This window comes from Pongo pygmaeus, chromosome 5, assembly GCF_028885625.2.
Source record: "Pongo pygmaeus isolate AG05252 chromosome 5, NHGRI_mPonPyg2-v2.0_pri, whole genome shotgun sequence".
Classification (NCBI taxonomy): Eukaryota; Metazoa; Chordata; class Mammalia; order Primates; family Hominidae; genus Pongo; species Pongo pygmaeus.
Genome location: NC_072378.2, coordinates 152,739,808 through 152,759,284, shown reverse-complemented (window position 1 = coordinate 152,759,284; position 19,477 = coordinate 152,739,808). Strand labels below are relative to the sequence as shown.

Genomic DNA, 19,477 nt, shown 5'->3' with positions numbered 1-19,477 from the left:
TGCCTGAGCAGAGTGCCTGTAGTAATCTTACTTGTTTGCCCTCCTTTCAGTGTACGCAGCCTATCAGTCCAAAGATGCTCGTGAGTTCATCTTTTTAATCAAATAAGAAATGCATTATAAAATGAGATACATGATGTTTCTAATTGAATGATTATATCTAACTGGAGAGCATTCGCTCTATAAGAGCTTATCTTGCCCTAACAACATTCTAAAAAATAAATGCATGGGCCCATTAAATATTTTGAAATCTTGGTCTGGAGTGAGGACTTTCAAAGTCTTCTACACAGAAGAGTCAAGAAAAATTAAGGGAGTTGGAGAATTTTCAAGTTGAAAACTTTTATTTAAAAGGTCACAGAGGAATTGCAGCAGTTTGGAAGCACCACTATATTTTGAGGCAGGTCTGAGTTTTATTCTAGTTCCACAAATGTCACTTTGGAAGAGTCACTCAACTGTGAGCCTCCTCTGTAGAATTTAGAATAATAATCTACTAATGTCATCACAAAAGTTCTGTGATAATTATAAATGTCAACTGAGAAGATATACGGGAAAACCTTCTTTGAAATCTAAAACATAAAAAAAAAAGTTTTTATGCAACCTCTGTGTTTATGTATTACTAAAAGTTGTAATTTGGTAGTATCCTTTGGCAAATAACTTTGACTCCATTTCCCATTTCTGAATATTCATTTTTTAGGGGAAGTAACATAAAGGAGGAAATATGTATTATGAAGATGGTTTTGGAAATATTATTTGTAATACCAAATAATTAAAAAGGCATAAGTGCTCACTAGTATAAAAAAGTTGAAGAAAATTTTATACATATATAATCTTAACCAAAAGTGATGTAACCGTATCAAAAAATATATGTATGATGCTAAGTAAAAGTGTGATATAAAGTTGAAAGTAGAGTATGTGTGTAGATAAGAACTAGGATAGACCGTCGATAATAAAAAAAACATTTTAGAGATGGATGACATAGGAATTAAAAATTTTTTTGCAGTTTAATCAATGCTGACATATGACATCAATGCTGACTATGTACAGTCTGTTACATATACACACACATATATACATATATATGAATTCTGAGGGCAAATGACAGGAGAATAAACAAACTAAAATGCAATTGCAGCAGATATATTGTGACAAAATATGTAGGAAATAGGAAGGCATTCAAGAAAAGGAAAACAAAACAAAAATCTGTGAAAGTTTTGACATGGCTAATAAATATCAATATAAAAAAATAGGAATGAATAGTATTATGGCATCTATAGACAGGGATTGACTTTAAATAACCCTAAAACTGTAAAAATTGCCTTAAAAATATAAAGGAGTTTAAAAACTGTCTGTTGTGTATCATGCTTAAAGATGCTGATAAGACCATGAATATGTGTCTGTGATAAACCCAAAATGAGACTGTTTCTTTCATGTTGATTGAGCCGAGACTTGCCTTCACGTTACATTCCTACCTGTTTCCAGCTCCTCTAAAATGTTTACTTATCTTGCATAGTTTTCTGAATATTTTTGCCAAACAAATATTTTGACAAAGAACCCATCCAGCATTGCTTCCTCTCCGTATGTATCATCACTAAAGGAGTGGAAGGGATCTTCTGCAACTTTGTTACCATATATATTTTTTTATTTCCTTGGCCTTTAGCTTTGGAAAGGACCTAAATGAAATACAAACAATTGTAAGTTGCTCTTTCAAATATAAAAAATATTTTAAAAAAAACTTGCAGTGCAGTACTGGCTTTCTAATATAAGATTCACTTTAAAGACTACTTATAAATTCTTTAACTTTTATACAAATTTTTAAGAAACTTCACCTTTATATGCAGTTGATAACAGCTCAGCCTGTTTTCGAGCCTTTGGGTACCAGGCAAACAATTAACCATAAATTAATGATATCTACATTCCAAAGTAAATATGTATGTATATGTATATAAACCTTGCTAGGAAAAAGCCTGATATTCAGCCCTTAACTTGCTAGCTGCTTTTCTAAGACTATAAATGTGACTTGGTTTGTGTAAGGAAACCTCTGTGGGAAGGGCATGACCTACTTTATAGAGTCACACATTTGCCGTATAAGGAATAAGTACTATGTTACTTGTAGAGGATTGATGGAGGATGCCTTCCAAGATTACTAAGGAAAAACAACTGGAAATTTGTTGATGTAAATATAAAAGGAAAGAAGAATAATTTTCATGGGGAACAAAAGGCTATGTTTTAAAAGGTTTGCTACTGGTGTTGTACATGTGTCAATGATTAAATGTAAGACTGTAAATATTAAATATTCCTCTGGTTTTATTACAAATTTTTATGTAAATACAAATGAATTAAAAGTGCTATACTGTAGGCTATTACCACAAAAGAAAAAAGCAATAAAGAAATTTAACCTCATAGGAACTTCAAAGCTTTTAAAAAATAATTTTTAGAAAATAGAAAAATTCAGATACTAATATTATAGACACTCAACTAAAGGTATCAATTATGTTTTGGCATTTTTTTCACTTGCCATTATTTTTTGAGATATATTCATGTTGAGATATAGATCTAGTTCTTCATTTTAACTGTTTAATAGTATTTTATTTTGTGAACATAATTTATTCACCCATTTTCTTATTGCTGGATATTTGCACTATTGCCATTGCCATTATTATTATTGTTACTATTGCTTTTTTTTTTTTTTCTGAGACAGAGTCTTGCTCCATTGCCCAGGCTGGAGTGCAGTGATACGAACTCGGCTCACTGCAACCTCTGCCTCCCGGGTACAAGTGATTCTCCTGCCTTAGCCTCTCAAGTAGCTGGGATTACAGATGCCCATCACTATGCTTGGCTAATTGTGTTTTCAGTAGAGATGGGGTTTCACCATGTTGGCCAGGCTGGTCTTGAACTCCTGACCTAAGTGATTCACCCACCTTGGCTTCCCAGAGTGCTGTGTTTACAGGTGTGAGCCACCACGCCCAGCCCTAAGATTGCTGCTTTTAGCATTGTTTAAATTAACTTCCTACATGTCTCTCAGATGGGAAAGATTCTCTGCATTATATCCTAGGAGTGGAATCCCTGCATCACAGATTTTAAGAGTTTTATTTTTCTTGAGACAGGGTCTCACTCCGTCACCCAGGCTGGAGTGCAGTGGTGTGATTATAGCTTACTGCAGCTTTGAACTCCCAGGCTCAAATGATTTTCTTGCCTTAGCCTCCAAAGTAGCTGGGACTACCGGCATGTACCACCATGCCTGGCTAATTTTTAAATTTTTTTTTTGTAGAGACAGGGTCTGGCTATGTGGCCCAGGCTGGGCTCAAACTCCTGGGCTCAAGTGATCCTCTTGCCTCAGATTCCCAAAGTGCTGGGATTACAGGTGTGAGCCACTGTGCCTGGCCAGTTTACAGAAATTTTAAGTCTTATTTCTAGAGACTTATCTAAAGATGCTGTTGTGTTTACATTTATTCTAAGAATAATTGGCTTTGGGGTACCATAGAGTATTATCCTGCCAACACACTTGTTATTCTTTTTTTTTACTTGAGCAAAAGGCCCTGCATCAAAATATTAATTAATATCTAGTATTCCTTTTAGATGACACGGTTTTAGTTAGGACTTCAAAGGTCCTGAAAAATGAAGATCCGTGGAAATTCAGCCACCCTAGGTTGTTCCTGTTTTCATCTTTTTTTTTTTTTTTTTTTTTTGTGTTGGAGTCTTGCTCTGTCACCAAGAAGAGTACAGTGGTGCAATCTCAGCTCACCACAACATCTGCTTCCTGGGTTCAAGTGATTCTCCTGCCTCAGCCCCCCGAGTAGCTGGGACAACAGGTGTGCGCCACCACGCCCGGCTAATTTTTGTATTTTTAGTAGAGATGAGGTTTCACCATGTTGCCCAGGCTGGTCTTGAACTCCTGATCTCAGGTGATCTACCTGCCTCGGCCTCCCAAAGTGCTGGGCATGAGCCACCACACCTGGCCCATTTTCATCATTATTAACCCCCATTTATTGAGTGGCCATTATTTCCCAGATAGGGTTATAGGCCTTATGCAGTGTATTCTCTTTCATTCTCATAATTGTGCAAGGTAGATACTATCTTCATTTTAAAGATGAGAAGATTGAGGCACAGAGAAGTGAAACAAATTACCCCAGTGTCACAAATAATGTGCTAGAGGGAGGGTCATAATCCAGGTCTGTCTCACTCTAAAAGTCAAACTCGGCTAGCCATGGTGGCTCACGCCTGAGATCCACAAATTTGGGAGGCTGAGGCAGGAGGATCACCTGAGTTTAGGAGTTCCATACCAGCCTGGGAAACATAGTGAGACCCTGTCTCTACAAAGAATTAAAAAAAAAATATTAGCCAGGTCTGGTGGTGCATACCAGACTTGGGAGGCTACTTGGGAGGCTGAGGTGGGAGGATTGCATGAGCCCAGCAGTTTGAGTGTACAGTGAGCTGTGATCACATGAGTCCACACCAGCTTGGGTGACAGAGTGAAACCCTGTCTCAAAAATAAATAAATAAATAAATAAATAAGAGCCATACCAATCTCAGATGTCACATTGCTGCCTACCTTTAAGGATGACGCTGCAGGGTCTTCCTCCCATATCTCTCTGCACTATCCCTCCGTGTCCTGTACTACCTTCTCAGGTCCTGTACTGTCTCTCTGTGTCCTGTACTACCTTCCCAGGCCCTATACGATCCTTCCTATGTCCTGCACTACCTTCCCACGCCCTGTACTATTTCTCCATGCCCTATACTACCTTCCCAGGTCCTGTATGATCATTCCTGTGTCCTATACTACCTTCCCAGGCCCTGTACTATCTTTCCGTGTCCTATACTACCTTCCCAGGCCCTGTACTATCTTTCCGTGTCCTGTAGTACCTTCCCAGGCCCTGTACTATCTTTCCGTGTCCTATACTACCTTCCCAGGCCCTGTACTATCTTTCCGTGTCCTATACTACCTTCCCAGGCCCTGTACTATCTTTCCGTATCCTGTACTACCTTCCCAGGTCCTGTACTATCTTTCCGTGTCCTATACTACCTTCCCAGGCCCTGTACTATCTTTCCGTGTCCTATACTACCTTCCCAGGCCCTGTACTATCTTTCCGTGTCCTGTACTACCTTCCCAGGCCCTGTACTATCCCTCCGTGCCCTGTACTACGTTCCCAGGTCCTGTATTATCCCTCAGGGTCCTGTACTACCTTCTCAGGTCCTGTCCTATCTCTCCATGTCCTATACTTCCTTCCCAGGCCCTGTACTATCCCTCCATGCCCTGTGCTACCTTCCCAGATCCTGTACGGTCCTTCCTGTGTCCTGTACAACCTTTCCAGGCCCTGTACTATTTCTCTGTGTCCTGTTGTACCCTCCTGTGTCCTGCACTGCCCTCCTGTGTCCTGTATTTTCTCTGGACTCATAATCGTAACTCTCCCTAGACTAACACATTTTTAAGGTTTTGAACTAACTTTTCTGCTATTTGTCAAAGGATACTAGTCTGTCATCATGCTATAATTTTTTATTCCAAATGTTACAATTATTTTTATTCAATGCATTTTTAAGTATCCCTTCTGCACATGGTTCAGTTTATCAATGAGTAGGAATATAGTTGCTTTATGATTGGCCTAAACATTTTTGTTATTTTTAAAGCGTAAGCTAATAACTAAGGTAATCTTATTTCATTTGAGAAGCCAGGTCTGGTACACACAATAAGTTACCTGTCTTATCACTTTTTCGAGCACATTGTAAACTTAGATTATTTATTCTTCTAATAGCGAAAAACCTGATGTGTTATCCCAGGAGTTGGGGATGGAAGGGGAGAAATCATCCGCTGAAGACCAGATGAGAATGAAATGGGAAAGCCTACATCAAGAATTTAGTACCAAACAGAAACTACTACAGAATGTTCTGGAACAGGAACAAGAGCAAGTGGTATCAAATATTTTACATTATATATTAATTAATATAAAAGATGTAGAGTTTATGCTGAGGGATTATAAATGTGCAATCAACTTAATTTTCATGATCAATTTCAAACTAAGACATGACACCAATTTTTCACTCTACATTTTTCTTAACAAGTCTATTTCACATTTCCCTTCATAATTATATATTTATATGTGAAAATTTATTTGATTTATAGACTGTTTTCCCTCATAGATGATTAATATCTGATTCCTTATTAGCCTAAACCATTACATTTTAAGTGCCCTCTTTTTGTGTGTGTTTTGCAAACTTGAAAAAGTAAGGATGGAAATCAAGGATATGCACATCTAGGACAGAAGGATTTCCACAAATCTGGAACTCAATTGTGAGGCCATCTTATTTTCCATTGCCACTTCCAGTATTTAATAATTTCAGGAGATCTTAATGAGAAACATATTGGGACGTTGGTGGGTCTAGGGCAGAGAAGTGAAGCCAGTGGTCAGCTGGAATAGTTACGGACCCATCTGCGAGGCTGGTTCCTGGGAGGGATACTGTGTGCTGTCAGGCTTGGTTCCACTGGGCATGCCAAATCCAAGGGAATTGAAGACAGCAACAGATGGTTCCAGGTAATGGCTATTACTTCACTCTAAGCAGAAGCCAGAGAACAACTGGAAGTCAGAGGACTTAGAAAGTTAGAGGGCAAATGAAGGAGTCAGGAACACAAGCCAGCCTGGGATGCCTACCATAGCTGTGGCCCAGAGGAATTCTTCAGATACAAGACTAGTCCCTTGTCCTTGGCCAGCAGCGTCCATCTAGGCTCATTCCAAGTCAGCAGTATTATCGGAGTGAATTCTAAAACCTTTCCTGTTGGTCTGCGGAAGCTGCTGTTCTCTCTGCTCTGGCCAGAACTAGCTTAGGGGCTGGGAGAGGCTAAACCGGAAGCAAAGGGTGTCAATAACTGCAGTGAACTGGAGGAGGGAAAGGCTGGAGCTGAGAAAGTAGGCACTAGAAAGCAGGCGCAACCTGCCAGAGTTAAATGGAAGGAGATGGTCTAAAGCAGGGCTCCCCAACTCCCGGGCTGCAGACAGGTATGGGTCCGTGGCCTGTTAGGAACTGGACCCCACAGCAAGAGGTGAGAGGCAGGCAGGTGAGCATTACTGCCTGAGCTCTGCCTCTTGGTTAGAACAGTGGCAGTGCTAGATGCTCGTAGAAATGTGAACCCTATTGTGAAATGTGAATGTGAGTGATCTAGGTTGCATACTTCTAATACGAATTTAGTGCCTGATGATCTGAGGTGGAACAGTTTCATCCTGAAACCATCTCTCCCACCCCCGAGAAACCAACCCCTGGTGCCAAAAAGGTTGGGGATCGCTGGTCTGAAGGTCATGAGGTGTCCTGTCATCTGTGGATAGCCACGCATACGTCTCTCCAGAGCCATGCTTTCTGTTCTGTTTTTATAAAAGCACATGCTTTTGTGAATTTTCTGCCCCCTCACTTTCCCTCTCTGGCCAGGAGGCTTCTTTACCTCTGTCTGCAGAAATAGCCACCAGCTCTGCCCTGGGAAACTTAAAGCACTGTATTCCTGGAAGCAGTTGTCCCAGAATCATATCCACCCTGGCAAATGGTGCCCTATACTTTTTGCGTGGACCTCCTCCCTGTGTTTTAATTCATCCTTCCTCAAATCCCTGATAAAATGTCCTCCAGACTCATAGCTCAAATTCCTTGTTCCTGATACAGATCTTCTGGACTTGACTGCTAGCTCTCTCTTCATGTTCTAGTATCCCTCCAATCCTTTGAATAGGAGAGGTATGTACAGTTCTGAATCAGGGACTGCAGTCTTTTTTGACTATCTTAAGTTAGAGAAATCTACGATATTTCTAGATTCTGTGCTTGCTTATTATTCTCCATTCATAAAGCACCTGTGTGATTCATCCGGCATCTGCAGACCTCCTGGAGGTCTCATCCATTACCCGCTTTGATCTTCAAGAGCTGCTTTTGCTCTCAGTTGGAGCTGACACTCCAGTGTCCTCCATGCTGTGCTTACTGAACAAACCTTGCCCTGCTACCACTGACATTCCACAATACCTGGACTGTTCAAGTTTAGGTTCATGTTGTGCCTCCCTTGCCTTTGGATTAGAAATAAAAGCATTGAATGTTCTTTTTTAATGACATTTTTGCATTTGAGTGCTTTGTTTCAGCGATCACTGATCATTTGTACAAAGTGCCTCATAGGTTGTTTTCCTCTCTGTGGTGTGAAAAGGTGAAGGAATAGGGAGGGAAGAAGCAATTTAGCTGTCAGTTTCCAGGCAGAAAGGGAGTGATCATATAATGAGTACATTTTAAGTTCTAGGTGTTAACATCGCTAATAACGTCGTGGTGAGGCCAATATTATCTCTACTTTGTAGACCCGGAAACTGAGGCTTAGAGAGGCTGGATAATTTCTGAGGGTCTTGGGACTAAGAAGAGGTGAATCTGGAATCAGGAAGCCGATCTCTCTGTTACCTAAGTCCCTCCTCTTTCTTACTACCTTAATGGCAATTTTGTGTCCTAGAAATACTTACTACTTTCATATGTAAAAACAGGCACATTTTGGCCTAAAGTTCACTAGGTCAAAGGGCACTAACCTCTTAGAGCAATTTTTCTTAATCTGTTTACTTCCAATGTATTTAGTGCTTCCATGCACAACAACCTACTTGGCTTCAGGGTGAAATACAGCTCCTGCTTCTGGGAACCTATAATCCAAATAAGGAAATAGCGCATACATTTCTAAAAAAAATTAGGCAACTATGACAGGATCCCTAAGCAGGAATTCAAAGGAAACAAAGGTTAAGAAAAAATAGTCAAAAGTTGCTATGATCGGCATGGAAATTAAAGTAGTAGATTTTAAGGGGATGCTGGGTGGAGGATATCCCAGCTGCAATGGGGAATGGGCTTGGCATATTTACAGGATCATGAGTAGTCAGCCTGAAAGGTGAGGAGGTATTTTGAAAAGTCAAAAGAGACTGATGGCCGGGCCCAGTGGCTCACACCTGTAATACCAACACTTTGGGAGGCTGAGGTTGGTGGATCACATGAGGTCAGGAGTTCAAGACCAGCCTGGCCAACATGGGGAAACCCTGTCTCTACTGAAAATACAAAAATTAGCTTCACATAGTGGTGCACACCTGTAATCCCAGCTATTCGGGAGGCTGAGACAGGAGAATCACTTGAACCCAGGAGACAGAGGTTGCAGTGTGCCAAGATCGCACCACTACACCCCAGCCTGGGCAACAGAGCAAGACTCCATCTCAAAAAAAAAAAAGAAGTAAAAAAAAGAAAAAAAGAAAAAAAAAGGAGACTGAGTTGGATTGAAAACATGGTCAAAAGTTTGAATGCTATACCGTATCATTGCCCTTATTGGGGAGCCATATGTATACCTAAAAGAGTTTAGGGGAAATAGGGTTAATAATGAAAGCAAAGAGATCAGTCTAGGTCTTGCATTTAGGATGGATTATTTCACTATAGTTACTGCTAAAACCAAGAAGAAAAATTGAGAGGAAAGCTGTGATAAGATTTTTTTATGATTGCTAATAACTTTATTTAGTCAATTTTAAGAAAAATTATTATTTTGAAAAACTACATATATGCATTATAATAATTCGCATAATGCAGCCAAGTACAAAGATGAAAATGAAAAAGAACAATTGTAACAATTCCCATATTCTGTAAATCAATTTAATCTTTAAATTCCTCAGTGCTCATAACCAATCCTTTTAGCATATCTTTTTAATTCCTAAATTTTTAATTTTGATCCAGCTCTCAGGTATTAATTCCATTGTCAAGTAATTTTTTTCAAGAAAACTCAGGTTCTATCATGTTTGGGAACATCAGCTAGTTGCCTCTATATTTGATGGACATTTTTCTGTCATACTTTTATCCCTTCAGAATTTGTATTTATATCTGTTTTTCTCTTCTGGCATTGAACGAAGCTTTAGAAAAATCTAACATCAGTCTACTATTTTTCCCCTTATTTATTTTTTGTTGTTATTCTCTGTATGGATGCCAGAAGAATTATTTAGTTTTCTTTAAGTTTCAACAGCTTATCTAGGCTATGTCTGATGTTGAGTGTTCTGCTATCATATTTTTCCTATAACACAATGTACTTTTTTTATATTTAAGAATCAAGGTTTGCTTTTTTATTAATTTTAGGGAATTTTTTGGTATGATTTAGATGTATTTTATGCTATATTTATTATATCTCTGCTTCAGGGACATCAATTATCCTTGTGTTAGATCATCTTTTTTCTATACCTATTGACTTATTTTTAGTTGTACCAATCTTTGCTTTTTTTAAATTTGGATTCACTTTTCATCTGATTATTGCAAGATTTTTCTCTATGCCAGTGATTCCATTTTCAGCAATGTCTGTTCTCATCCTTTCTGTTTCTAATTTATTTATGTCTTAATGTCATTTATTTCATAAAATTTGCAAGCCACCTTTTAATTTAATTTTCTTTTTTTATAATGTCATCTTTTGTGTGTTTTGAAACAGGGTCTCCCTCTGTTGCCCGTGCTGGAGTGCAGTGGTGTGATCTCAGCTCACTGCAATTTCTGCCTCTGGTTCAAGTGATTCTCGTGCCTCAGTCACCTGAATTGCTGGGATTATAGGCGTATGCCACCACACCTGGCTAATTTTTGTATTTTTAGTAGAGACAGGGTTTCACCATGTTGGCCAGGCCGGTCTTGAACTCCTGGCCTCAAATGATCTGCCCACCTGAGCCTCCCAGAGTGCTATGATTACAGGCATGAGCCATCGTGGGTGGCCTGCTTTATTTTATTTGTATATAATATTTGTACATATTTCTGGTGTACAGTGTGATGTTTGGATACATGTATACAGTGTGTAATGATCAAGTCGGGGTAATTAGCAGACTCATCATCTCAAACATTTATCACTTCTTTTTGGTAGAGACATTCAAAATCCTCTCTTCTAGCTATTGAGATATACAATATGTTATAGTTAATTATATTTGACCTCCTGTGTAATAGAACACCAGAACTTATTCCTTCTATCTGTCAGACATTTTTTTCCACTGCTTAAAAAAAAAAATCCATCCATGGAAACATTGCCATTGATGCATCTGGCCACTGTGTTCAGTGGACATGGCATGTTGTAGAAGTTATATTTCTCTAGAAGAAATTTTCATATGGACAGTTTTTTCAGCATCTATTTCAGTGTGCATTTCCAAATGAGAATACTGGGACATAATGCATATGCTCTTCAACAAGCTGCCTTTGTTTGCCTACAGCTTTATAGCAGACCAAATCGACTGTTGTCTGGTGTGCCACTGTACAAAGGGGATGTGCCGACCCAAGATAAATCTGCAGTTACATCTTTGCTGGATGGACTGAACCAAGCCTTTGAGGAGGTTTCATCCCAGGTAAGGCTGTGTTATCAGTGTGTTTGGCTTGGTTTATAAGAGTCTTGTTTTGCTTGTATTGATTTGCCTGGCATCTGTGAGACTGTTCCATCTACCCCTGAGCATGAGACCCAACGCTAGTGATAAGTGCCGAAACAGAGATCACTGGACCCTGGAGTCCCATCCTATTTATTTATTTATTTTTGAGACCGAGTCTCACTCTGTCACCCAGGCTGGAGTGCAGTGGTGTAATCTTGGCTCACTGCAACCTCCGCCTCCTGGGTTCAAGTGATTCTCCTGTCTCACCCTCCCGAATAGCTGGGACTACAGGTGTGTGCCACCACACCTGGCTGATTTTTTTAATTTTTTTTATTTTTAGTGAGGACGGGGTTTTACCATGTTAGCCAGGATGGTCTCGATCTCCTGACCTCGTGATCCGCCCGCCTCAGCCTCCCAAAGTGCTGGGATTACAGGCGCGAGCCACCGCTCCTGGCCCCATCCTGTTTCTTGTTTTTTATTTTATTCTATTTTATTTTTTTCAGAGTCTTGCACTGTCACCCAGGCTAGAGTGCAGTAGCATGATCTCAGCTCACTGCAACCTCCACCTCCTGGGTTCAAGTGATTCTCATGCTTCAGCTTCCTAAGAAGCTGGGACTACAGGCACATGCCACCATGCCTGGCAAATTTTTGTATTTTTTAGTACAGATGGGGTTTTGCCCTATTGGCCAGGCCAGTTTTGAACTCCTGACCTCAAGTGATCCGTCTGCCTTGGGCTACCAAAGTGCTCAGATTACAGGTGTGAACACTGTGCCGGCACCATCCTGATATTTTTCCTGGATTTTCAAAACACTGAAATTGATTATTTGACCCTGTTTTGTGTTTCCCAGAGTGGAGGGGCAAAGAGGCAGAGTATACACTTGGAGCAGAAGTTGTATGATGGGGTCTCAGCCACCTCTACTTGGTTGGATGACGTTGAAGAACGTTTATTTGTTGCCACAGCACTTTTACCAGAAGAAACAGAGACTTGTCTCTTCAACCAAGAGGTAAGTTTAGCAGTTCATGCCTGTGTGTGTATAACATTACAAAGCACTTGTCATTTTGATGGGATAATTAATTTTATGCATAAAGTCAAACATAAAACAATTCTAATAATGCAGAACATAATTGCTTAAATGCAGAATATTTATAGTTTGCATTTTCATTCTTTGTCTTGTGTAAGTAAGAGGGAAAAATGGGAAACTCTTTGTAGAAACACTGTTATGTATCACAAATCTTCCAAATGTGAAACACATGCTTAAAAAAGTACCAAATTCCTAAATAGCACTTTACATTGCTCATTATTACTAGTGAATGAGGTAAAGTCTCTAAGAGCAACTTCCTGAAATGTATAGAAGTATTTGAAAGAGGTTCCAGTTGTCTTAGGTCTGATTATTACTAAGCAGCCAGAGAGATTTAGTTGACTTTCTATGAGAAAATAACATGATTTGCATATCAATTCATGTATCTAAACACTGAAAAATGCCCTTTTATCACCTCTAGAATCTTGCCAAAGACATTAAGGAAATGTCTGAAGAAATGGATAAGAACAAAAACTTGTTTTCCCAAGCTTTTCCAGAGAATGGTGATAATCGAGATGTTATTGAAGATACTTTGGGTTGTCTTTTGGGCAGGTTATCCTTGCTAGACTCAGTAGTGAATCAACGATGTCATCAGATGAAAGAAAGGCTTCAGCAAATACTAAATTTCCAGGTAAGTAAGACATTATCAAAGGATACTTGACCGTTCTCTAGGTATTCAATAATAGTCAGTCACGAGTCTGTGTTACAAACCTGGTTGTTGTTTTTTTAAATGCATAATGAAGAACAAGAGCATTGTAGAAAATGAAGGGGGTTGAATTAAAGGATTAGAAGCTAAAGATTTTTTGCTCCTAGAAATGGAAGGTTGAGAAAACCACCCACTTCAAACTAGGACTAAATAGAATTATAAATTCAATCAATAAAAGTCAAATTTATGGATCATTATAATTATAATTTTTAGTTGCTAATACCGGCGTTTAAACACATTGTGAAAGAATATGCAGAAAATGGCCAGGCACAGTGGCTCATGCCTATGATCCCAGCACTTTGGGAGGCCAAGGCAGGTAAATCATTTGAGGTCAGGAGTTTGAGACCAGCTTGGCCAACATAATGCAAACCATCTCTACTAAAAATACAAAAATTAGCAGGGTGTGGTGGTGCAGGCCTGTAATCCCAGCTACTTGGAGGCTGAGGCAGGAGGATCGCTTGAACCCGGGAGGCAGAGGTAGCAGTGAACCGAGATTGCACCACTGCACTCCAGCCTAGGCGACAGAGCAAGACTCTGTCTCAAAAAAAAAAAAAAAAAAAAAAGAGTACGCAGAAAGTGTTGGAATATAGAAAGGGCCATAGACTGTAGTACCTAAGAGTCTTTGAAAGTGGCTGTGGTCTAATTACTTCTACCTGTGTTAAAATGTAGTACCTTACTTTCCAATCCTAACTCCTCAGACCTACTGCCTTTTAGCCCCATATTATAATTCTTATTGTGTGCTTAGGAAACCTTTCCTATGATTATATACTGGAACAAATGCAAAAGCTGCTGATAAACTTTTAGTGCTGATTTTTCATTCCTAATAAAAAGCACTCTTTGAGAATACGTAAGTTTTAATTGAATGTTATTTTTAACCAACATGAAAGATTTTATAAAATAGAGACATGTCATTAGGGCCAAGAGTTTGATGTAGAGTTTTGATTTGCAAAAAAAAAAAAAAAAAAAAAAAAATACTATAAATAAATGTAGCATTAGCCGAGAAACATGGAATTTTCATGACATTCATTTAGAGGCACAAATTACCACTGCCTTCTGGTAGTCTACATTCTTAAAACCACAGAGTAAAACTATCACAAACATTTGAGTTTCCCATTTTTTTATTCACAAAATATTTTCTCATATTCATTGTCTTTAATGTTTGCAACATCCTGCAAACATTGTTCTGATAATAATTTTGCAAAGTCAGAACAGTAAAAATTAAACATGTAGTCTCCAAAGCTAACAGTCTGGGTTCAAATTCTGGCTTTGTCACTTACTGCTGTATAACTTTGCAGCTTGACTTCCCTGAACCTTGGTATCCTCAACTATCAAATCATACTCATACTCATATTAATTGCCTCATAGACTGTGGTGAGGATGAAATGAGTTGAGATGTGTTTAAAATACTCTGAACAGTGCCTGATACATAGTAAGCACTCAGCAAGTGTTGTTATTGTTATTAGTGGTAGTATTATAAGAGATATAGGATCTAAAACCAAGAGAAAGATTAAATTACTTCAATGTTACTCAACCATTAAGAACTAGAGCCAGGATTTTACTCAAAGAATATATATATTTTTGTATTTTGTCATATTAGGGTGATCTCAGGGAAGATGGAGAATGTGGGCCTTCATTAGAGTCTCTTAAATTTTATCCAATATCCTTTACCAGTTGATGGTACCACCAGCAACTCAGTCTTGTCCCTGAATCAGTGGTACTGCTATCTAGCAGTCTTCCCTGATAGTTACTGCCCCCAAGATGATCAAGTCAGAATCCCCAAGTGCCTCAGCAGTCCCTTTTGCTCTCATTCCCCATGTCTTTTGTGAATTGCATTTAGTATCTTTAGTACTTTCATACTTTTAAATTTTATTGGTAATTATCACCAGTCACAGTAAAATATGAATTAGGCATGAATGCTCTGGAACTTATTTTGTTTTACGGATCTAAGAGAATCATGGAATTCTCTTTAAATCACGTTCTCTATTTTTCTTCTGCCAACAAGTTTCTATTTGTTGGTGGCCAGCTCACGAACAAAAAGACATTTCAAAATATTTGTGTTCCAATTTAGTTGAGAGAAAGTTTCCAATGTTAACATAATTAAAGGTCAAGTCACAAACCATTTTCTTTTTTGTTTTAACTTTGCACCGAACACCTTGGTATGCTGTCAGTACTCAGCAGTTACTGGAAGGGTATGCCTTCATTCTGCATTTAATCTTTGAGGATTAGCTTTTGCCAGACTGCTAACATTATTCTATACCAAAAAGGCTATTTGAAAGGATGCATAGATGTTATATAGATGTACATTACATATATAGAATCACAATAAAGTCAATTATAAACTATTTTGTATTTTTAAAAATTTTACCCATGGACGTAACCTCAAATAAATTCACCAAACATGTAATTGTGTATTGTAAATTATTTTAAAAATTGGAAAATGAACGAAAGAATTCTTTAATGAATGAGTGAGGTGGCACAACTGATTTTATTTTATTATTTATTTATTCATTTATTTTGAGACAGAGTTTTGCTCTTGTTGCCCAGGCTGGAGTGCAATGGGGAGATCTCAGCTCACTGCAACCTCCGCTTCCCGGGTTCAAACAATTCTTCTCCCTCAGCTTCCCAAGTAGCTAGAACTACAGGCATGCGTGCCATGCCCAGCTAATTTTTGTATTTTTTAGTAGAGATGGGCTTTCACTGTATGTGGGCCAAGCTGGTCTCGAACTCCCAACCTCAGGTCGTCTGCCTGCCTCCACCTCCCAAAGTCCTGGGAATACAGGTGTGAACCACTGTGCCCAGACACAATTGGTTTTAAAGCTTGAAACTTTCTACAAATCTGTTTCTCAATGGCTAGAATCCTGCTCCTTTTTGCCCTGCCAATAATTCCAGTGACTATAAGAAAAAAAAAGTGACGTATTTTAAGTTTGTAATATATGGATACCTTAATCATCCTGTTGTATCACAAGTGTAATAATACAAAAATAGTTCAATGCTTTGCATTTTTATTTTTAAAAAAAAGTCAATATCCATGTGATTTACTAGCACCTCTTAAAGTTTTTATTTAGTAATTTTAAAATCAATCATATTCTTTGCTTTACTATCTTCTTGACTAGTCCCTCCCAATAATTAGTCTGACTTCCAGAAATATGAACTCTGTGTTTCCTATCACCTTGAGTAGAACATAGTTAAGAGAGAAAATATGCTATTAAAAGCATAAAAATGGGCCGGGTACGGTGGCTTACGCCTGTAATCCCAGCACTTTGGGAGGCTGAGGCAGGTGGATCCCCTGAGCTCAGGAGTTCACGACCAGCCTGGGCAAGACGGTGAAACCCCGTCTCTACTAAAAATACCAAAAATTAGCCAGATGTGGTGGCGCATGCCTATAGTCCCAGCTACTTGGGAGGCTGAGGCAGGAGAATTGCTTGAACCTGGGAGGCTGAGGTTCCAGTGAGCCGAGATCGTGCCACTGCACTCCAGCCTGGGTGACAGAGCAAGACTCTGTCTCAAAACAGAACAAAACAAAACAAAACAAAGCATAAAACTGGCATACAGGAAATCTATATATGCACTCTTCATTTCTAATCCGTGTTATGTTATATATACTTAGCTACTCATTTAGATGAACTGGACGAATGTCAGTATACATACATATGTAGATAATGTAGGCTTCTGTTCAGGTGAATGCAGGACATCTTTTACTAGGCTTAAAAACAGATAAATGTGTGATGGTTTTAATGGCCCACGTGACCTTACTCTGAACACAGTTGAATGATACAGACCTAGTAACTCATATGTAAAACTATTGTTTCTAGGATTTTTCCAGGGCTGTTATTATAATTTCCTATTTAGTTAGCCACTAGACTTGCAGATTGCTTTGAGTTTTCATTAGTGGCAACTATTCTAGTTCTCGTGTTCAGCACTACATTTTCAATTTTATATTTTTTACTGCATAATGCACCCATTATTTTGCTTTTTAGACCTGGATTTGCATTATAAAACCTTCACATGTTCTTATAGATGTTTTTCTTCCTTGGTACGATTATCCTTCTACTCATTAGATAGTCAGAATGTTTGCATGTTGGTGATATGTGTGATCAGGCCCTGGTGAAGAGGTCCTTAGTTGAGCTTTAACCTCTGACGAATATACGTTTGCTATTATGAAATAGAACTTATTTGTTGATATTTTAGAGAAAAAATAAATTTTTTGGTAATTTTTTTTTTTTTTTGAGATAAGGTCACCCAGGCTGGCATGTAGTGGTGTGATCATAGTTCACTGCAACCTCAAACTCCTGAACTCAAGGGATCCTTCCACTTCAGCCTCCCAAGTAAATAGGACTACAGGCATGCCACTGTGTCCACTTATTTTTTTTTTTAAATCTTTTTGTAGAGACCGGGTGCACTTTGTTGCCCAGGCTGGTCTTGAACTCCTGGCCTCAAGTGATCTGCCTCAGGCACCCAAAATTCTGGTATTACAGAGATGAACCACTGCACCTGGCCAAAATTTTTTATAATTTAAATATTCTTCTAATTTATTATTCCCTGTGGAATTAAGTACCAAAGTTCTAATAGTTGTCTCCTTTTTGTACAAATCTAACTCAATATAAATATATTTGGACATTTAAATGAGTAATATTTTTGAACAAAATACCTAACAAGATCTTTTTGTGTTGTCTCTTCACATGTTTTTGGTCACCATGGATAATATTTATTTTCTAAACTTCTGGATGGCTTTTTTAAAGCTTGGGCAAATTTTCCAAAAATAGAAGAAGAAACTGATGGAGGGAGGGAAGGAGAGGAGAGAGCAAAATGGAAATCATATGATTCTTAAGTACCATATTATTTCCCAAATCAGGATAACACCTATAGGTTATTTCCCTAGATAAGAGCCACTAACATAATATTTCTGTGCAATGTTTCACTGTGCTCATTTATTTTGGATGTAATGAGATTAGGGTGACAAGCGTTGCTTTTTACATGTATGGTTCAACTTCATTTGTATTATGTAGAAAATACTTTGGGTAACAGATTCTTAGGAGTCAGTTTTAGCACATAAGTAAATTGTTACCAGGTCCTTTTACCTTCCCATGGCACAGTATTGTTTCTCCTGGAAATTAAATTTCTATGCCTCTATATTATTTCTTAGAATCTGTGTTATATTTACAAGTATTTTGAATTCCCTGTTACACATTTTGAGTTTTCCTGTTGCTTTCCTCCTTAGAATGATCTGAAAGTGCTGTTTACATCACTGGCTGACAACAAATACATCATTCTGCAGAAACTGGCAAATGTGTTTGAACAGCCCGTAGCAGAACAAATAGAGGTATTTATAGCTGCCTTTTCCTAGAAGAGAAAATGCATAGAGGAGATATGACTTACTATGAAATTTTAAATATTCTATGAAAGATTAATGGCTCACAGTAGCACTTTTGTTTGTAGTATTTTTGTTTTTGAGTACTGGGTTTGAATAACATACCAGGTGACATTGACTCTGTTACTTACATCTACACAGAACTAGGAAATGTGAGCTGGGAAAAGGTATCCATGGCAGATGCTGACCTGAAGGAGTTTTCTGCCCAATGATGAGATTAGATATGAACCTCAATGACATAGGGCAGAAAGTCAAACTGTCCTGGGAGAGGTACTGACAAAGCATTATGGATACTCAGACCCTTCTGGCCTCCAGCAGGGGTAGGATTAGGGAAGCTTTGTAGAGGGAAATTTGAACTGAACTTAAGAGTTTGGACACACAACAACAGGAAAGAAAGATATCACGGTAAAGAGGACAGCAAGAATAAAGGCACAAATTGTTAGAGAATTCTGAGCACTTAGGGAAAAACACAGGTAATCCTATTTTAGCTGAATTTAAGATAAATGAAAGTGACTGAGGACAAACAAGATTGGATATGTAAATTTAAGGCAGTTTGTAGGGCCTGTTGAATGTGAGACTTTGGACTTTATTCTATAAACTAGTTACCTGTACACTTTATTTGTTGTATGCCTCATTAGCTAAAAAAAAAAAAAAAGGAAATAAATATGCAGCATAAATGTATGTATTTTTATTTATTTATAAATTATAAGCAATTTATGTTATAAATCACAATTAAATTCAGCCACATTTATTTTCAATTTTTGTTTGTGTACATGCTACAACCAAAATTGAAAATTAATGTGGTTGAATATAAATGAAAGATGTAGTGTTTCATCCTGGTAAATCATCTTGCACACTTTTGGGTGTTTAGACTCAGCTGGGAGATCCCTGGCCATGGAAAGTTGTAGGGGATGTTTGCAGGTAAAAATGAACGGCAGTTCTAGATCTTGCTTCTGGATAGTTTACATGACAGCACCAGGGTCAGGAAACA

The 19,477-nt window shown here is 38.3% G+C and overlaps 1 protein-coding gene across 2 annotated transcripts in view; it reads left to right on the top strand.

Annotated features, from left to right (window-relative positions):
* Window positions 1–19,477, top strand: part of SYNE1 (spectrin repeat containing nuclear envelope protein 1) — a 525,017-nt gene that overhangs the window by 378,245 nt on the left and 127,295 nt on the right. For both annotated transcript variants that reach the window (XM_054490749.2, XM_054490748.2), the window contains exons 101-105: window positions 5,745–5,901; window positions 11,184–11,315; window positions 12,182–12,337; window positions 12,834–13,043; window positions 18,337–18,438. In XM_054490749.2, the coding sequence (XP_054346724.2) occupies window positions 5,745–5,901; window positions 11,184–11,315; window positions 12,182–12,337; window positions 12,834–13,043; window positions 18,337–18,438 (757 nt within the window). The remainder of the gene's footprint in view (window positions 1–5,744; window positions 5,902–11,183; window positions 11,316–12,181; window positions 12,338–12,833; window positions 13,044–18,336; window positions 18,439–19,477) is intronic.